Here is a 5,917-nt window from a genome sequence, read left to right on the forward strand (position 1 = left end):
CTGGAGTTCCTGCTGCAGAAGAGTAGACATCTTGGCCAGTGGTTGTCCGAGAAGTCTGAATGTTTGGCAGAGGGTTGCAAATAATTATTTCAGCCTTTATCTGCATCCAACTTTCAAGGGAAATGAGAAGATGAAATTATTTAAATGACTAAAAGGAATTACATTTACATTTTCCCAAAGTGTGCCTTGTAACCCCCACTGTCAGCGTTCAAGAGGAATAACATTATTAACTAGTGATTTTTCAACAAACTAAGGTATCCTATTTCAAAATAGTCTGTTTTGCTCCTCTGTTCCTAGTGTTTGAGCAGAGCCTGGCAAGTGGGATTGTGTTCAGTAGATAGTTTTTTTTTTATTAATTTTGGGTGTTTCACAAAGAGCTGATGTTTGCAGCTCATATAATGCCTCCTTAGTCTATGGATCACCCTACCTTCAATACCCTCATTAATTGTTCTGTATATCTCAAGCTCATGAAGGGAAAATGAGAGAGAGCAGTGTAATGTGCTTGCATATGCTCTAGGGGGAGCTGTGACCTCACAGAAACTCTTGAGGCATCAATGGTGAGGTTTGGTGAGAAGGGAGGATGGGAAGTGAGATGGGCAGGAAGTAAAACAGAAGGCTCTGCTCCTTGTTCTGCTTGAGAGATGGTGTGGTTAGAGCTCAGAGACACTAGGGCTTCCAGAACCTGTAGGGTATTGTTCCTGAATGTTCCTTGGCTCTGTCTCTTTGAGCCAGATATTCTCTCTTCTCCTGCATCTTCCTCTGCTTGATTCCTTTCCATATGCAAGGCCAAGCATCTAGAAGGTGAGGTATTCCCAGTGGGTGGGGGGTGGGGGGGAGAGGTTACAGCATAGTCCTCTCCTTCCTCTCTCAGCACTCCCTGATGTGCTTCTTATCTACTTACCATTAAGTTACTGTGCCTTGAAATGATGTACAGGGGGCTACAGAAGAGGCTCTGATGAGCAGTGAGGCTCATCTTAGGCTTTCTTAGGATGAAGGAGAGAAAACCTGGGTATGCCTAATTTGAATCCATAAGAGTCAACAGGAAGGGTGTCTATCCAAGGGAAGTGAATCTGTCTGTCAGGGGAGGAGGGGTAATACAAAGTAGAAAGAAGAAAGTACCATTTGCTGGTACAAGAAACTGTCTGAGGAGCCCCAGGAGGCAGCTGGGTATGGTCTGGGTCTGGGAGCCCACGTCCTGACAAGTATGAAGGGCAAAGAGGAAGTGTGAGCTGAAACCATTTATACAACAGGAAACATCCAATCAAACCTTTTTACAGGTTGGCAAAAGGCACCCAGACAGCCAGGATCCAAAGAGAAAGACATAGATCTCATCCTGTGTGACACTGCCATGGGCTCCATGCTCCTCAGTTGCCTGGTCGTTTGTCTCCTGGTGGCAGGTGAGTCCTAGTCTTGGTCCATGCATCTTTGTATTTTACATAGAACATCCTTCTACAATTACCTTGAGGAGTAAACTTGTTTTCTTATTTCCACAGGTCCAGTCGACCCAAAAATTATCCAGAAACCAAAATATCTGGTGGCAGTCACAGGGAGTGAAAAAATCCTGATATGCGAACAGTATCTAGGCCACAATGCTATGTATTGGTATAGACAAAGTGCTAAAAAGTCCCTAGAGCTCATGTTTTCCTTTAGCTATCAAAAACTTATGGACAATCAGACTGCCTCAAGTCGCTTCCAACCTCACAATTCAGAGAAAACCTACTTAGACCTTCAGATCACAGCCCTAAAGCCTGACGATGCGGCCACATACTTCTGTGCCAGTAGCCAAGACACAGCCCTGCAGAGCTCTTGCCTCCCTGTACACAAACCTCCTCAGTCTATCTAGGAAACTGTTGATGTAACTGGTCTACCTGAGCCTGGGGACTCAATTCAGTAGTCCACAGGACGCAAGTAAAAACCTCAGACCACAATGCCACCTGTTAATTAGATGTCACGATGCCAAACTCTGAGTCTGTAAAGCAGCTTGACTTGAGTAAAACATTGTCTACCGTTAAATATGGGACTGACAAGCTCAAGTTTAATTGTTTCAAGGGTTTGTAGTCCTGAGAAATCTTTTATGGTCCACTTAACTGTTCTCACCCATCCTCTTCCGGGAGGTATCCTTATATGACTTCTTTTTACAAGAAGAACCTGGATCTCTGCCCACACTCCAACTCTGATATGCTCATACTTTTTTTTTTTTTTCCTGAGAAATTCCCCCTCCACAAGTGGCTCTTTGAGTTCTTATATCCCAGGATAATCCTTCCTTATTTGATCTTTACCATTGATTAAGTTACTCTCCTTGCATATGGTCGAGTTCTCAACCCTTGCTTTTCTTTCCCATTGAGGATTTTAACACTTTCATGATTGACTCTTTCCTTGCATCTCTTTAATCTTCATGCTGACTCTTTGTACTCGGTGTTGTTAGTTGTCTGATACCTTTGAGTTGTTGCTCACCACAGTAACAAAGAAGAAACATCCTGGTGTTTCTGAGGAAGACTTAATTCTTACAACTTCCTTTCATGAACTCTACCTTCTGATTACTCCTAGCAATGGCCCTCTGCCTTATACACACCATTAGATCTATCTCGTAGGCAGAACAGAATTCGGAACCCTTGGGTGTCTACTATATGCATGATATTAGGGTTTCCTTTCTCCCATAGAGGGCAGTCTGCATATGGTAACTGTTACCACTCACCAATAGCCCTGTCAGACCTTGCCTATGGGACCATAGGAACTTAGCATACCCCTCCTGTTTCTGATGTGCAGTCAGTCAAGCTAGGAGAAACTACATTCCTGCTGTGACCCTACTATGGATCTCTGGCTCCTGGGTTGGATAATTTTTAGTTTCCTGGAAGCAGGTGGGTTCTTAGAAATTCTAGAGTTTTCATTTCATATTGAGACAATTTTAAAGTATTCCATTAATCTTCTTTCTCTTTTTACAGGACATACAGAACCCAAAGTCTTACAGATACCAAGCCATAAAGTAATAGATATGGGACAGGTGGTGACCCTTAGTTGTGACCCAGTTTCTAATCACCTATATTTCTATTGGTATAAGCAAATCTTTGGACAGCAGATGGAGTTTCTGGTTTCTTTCTACAATGGTAAAGTCATGGAGAAGTCTAAACTATTTAAGGATCAGTTTTCAGTTGAAAGGCCAGATCGTTCATATTTCACTCTGAAAATTCAACCCACAACGCTGGAGGACTCAGCCATGTACTTCTGTGCCAGCAGCTTAGCCACAGCCTTGCAAAAACACCATCTTCCTGTACACAAACTCTTATGTGTCTGCCTCTTTCCTAACACCCTGTCTTCCCCAGGAGAAGGAAGTCTACGTGACTATTTTTTTAATTGCAGTTGTGTTTTGAACAGATAAATATCTGAAATTAAGTGTCTAAGATAGGCTATTTCACGTAGGAAAGGCCAGAGGTCATGGATATATAGATTTTCTCTAGTCACTACAGAGTGTTGTTGATAAATAATCTTAAGTAAATACTATCTCATCAAGTAATTAAGTGACTCATGTTGTCCTTTTTCTCCATTTTAATTGCATTGCATTAGAAATCGTTTTATTTCTTTTATTGGTTGTTATTTTAGATAAAGTATTTTAATTCATAAGGTAGAAAGAAGTAGGGACAATGCCCCATTGATCCTCAAGGGGCCACAATTGTAGTTCGTTCCCTTGTATTAATCAGATCTGTTGGATAGGAAATCTTGGTTTATGCCAAATATGGATCACTTCCATTGAACAAACTTTTTTTTTTTTTTTAGTTTATTTTGGAGTGAGCATTGTAGTAATTCAATCAAACTTTGAAAGCCAGCGAATGTTTGAGCATGTTTGATTTAGGGTGGAAACACCCTTAAGAAAAGAAGAGCCTCCTGCAACTTGTTCTAGCAACCATATTCCGATTAAGTCCGAGTATACAAACTCTTCTGAAGATAGATGGCTTTAGTGACCTGGAGGATCCCTTGATTTTCACAGGAGGGAATGGTTAGTCCTCAGAGTCTTAAGGAATACTTACCTGTGTTAGTATTTGTTAAATCTTTACTTTCATTGTTTATCAACAGGATCCCAATTGGCATCTGGTCCAGACCATTTGAATGACAGTTCCCCATGTGTTGTGTAAAATTTGGAACCCAACCAATATTTCAGGGCATCAAGATACCCTAACCCAAAAGTTTCTTCCCATCCCCCAAAATGTTAAAGACACGATGTCTAGTTGAGAACTCAAACATCATTTGCAGAATCTGTGAGTCTGATATTTTCCCTCAAATGATGAACACTAAGAGACCAACTATCCACTACTTATACTGCAGTTTCAGCTGCTGGACTTAGAACTTCTCAGTTTGGAAACTTCTTGAGAATGCCTGTGGCTCTCAGAGCTTACCCCCTTGCATGGGCCTCAGACCAGGTGCACTGTGTGACCTCTCAGGCTGAGTGGGAGTGGGAGCTTGGGTCAGGCTTGTGTCCTCTGTGGACAAAGGCTCTTTCTCTTTTCCTGTGAAATGGGCTTCTGAAGCCAAGGGTGTTTAAAGGCAATGGCACCCCTCTTCCAGCATCACCCAGAGAGGCCCTTTATGTCCTTGTGGCCTTAGCCAGCCCCAGGATCACTCTCTGCCTGCCTTCTTAGATGTTCATTGGGCACCACTTCCTCAGCTGGTGCTTACTGAGACATTAGTCTGAGATGGGAGCGCCTTGGACAATTGATAATACCCCTCCTATGTGTATCCCTCCTTCTAAGACCTCTGTCACCCACCAGACCTAGTACACAGCAGAAATGCTAAATTCTAAAACATTTTTTTCTTGTTTGTGTGCTCTGTTTTCTTTTTCCATTTATTTATTTATTTATTTATTTATTTATTTATTTATTTTTACTTATTTACTTTACCTCCCTCTCTCACTGCCCTCTTCCCGATCACCCTTTCCCCTAATACTTCCCAGTCCCCTTCCCCTCTGAGTGGGTGAGGCACCCCCTGAATGTCCCCCTCATCCTGGCGCTTCGAATTTCTGTGAGTCTAGGTGCATCCTCTCCTACTGAGGCCAGAGAAGACAGCCCAGCTTAAAGAACATATCCCATGTACAGGCAACATCTTTTGTGATAGCTCCTATTCCAGTTGTTTGGGCCGCTCATGAAGGCCAAGCTACACATCTGCTACATATGTGTGGGGAAGCCTATGTCCAGCCCATGTATGTTCTTTGATTGGTGATTCAGACACTAAGAGCCCCAAAGGTCCAGGTTAATGGACTCTGTTGGTCTTCCTGTAGAATTCCTATCCTGTTTACTTTCTTTTGCATTTTGTTTGAATCATAAAAAGCAGAAAGGGGGAATTTATTCACTGTGTTCAAATTAGGAAGAGGGTCAAAAAAATCCAGTTACTCTCTGAGTCAGTCTTCAGGTTTTCCATAAAACAGTTTAGTTTTAGTTTTAAGCAGAGGGCCAGAGGTATGCATATCTAAACAGTCTCCATCAAATGTGGTCCTTTCTATCACTTTTCAGCTCCATCCTTCTGAAAAGTGTAGTCTGATAATGTGAAAATCTCTTTCTGGGAGAAAAGTTTCCCTTCTATGATTTCTCTATGATCCCCAGTAGTTTAATATCTTGAAGTCCATTGTTTCATTCTCATGAAAGCTAAAGGGAGATACATAATATACAGTGTCTTTTTTGAATGTCTTCACTCCTTTTGGGAGCTGATTCTGTAGCATAACCAAAGCCTTGAGGTGGAATGTATTTGTGAAACAAAAATCATCAACAGGCTCCAAGAAGGAAAAAAAGGTTAAGAATGCTTTTCATTTAGACTTGAGCTTTGTACAAGGAGATAAGAATGGACCGATTCTCATTCTTCTACATGATAGCCGCCAGTTGTGCCAGCACCATTTGTTGAAAATGCTGTCTTTTTTCCACTGGATGGTTTTAGC

General features: G+C 41.9%; 1 gene segment (V, D, J or C); it reads left to right on the forward strand.

The window, feature by feature from the left end:
- Positions 1 to 2,705: 2,705 nt before the first annotated feature.
- On the forward strand, positions 2,706 to 4,101 carry LOC110316778. The segment is given in 3 exon segments: positions 2,706 to 2,858; positions 2,943 to 3,268; positions 4,069 to 4,101. Coding segments are annotated over 3 exon segments (408 nt in total).
- The last annotated feature ends 1,816 nt before the right edge of the window (positions 4,102 to 5,917 follow it).

Source organism: Mus pahari, chromosome 2 (assembly GCF_900095145.1).
Source record: "Mus pahari chromosome 2, PAHARI_EIJ_v1.1, whole genome shotgun sequence".
NCBI lineage: Eukaryota > Metazoa > Chordata > Mammalia > Rodentia > Muridae > Mus > Mus pahari.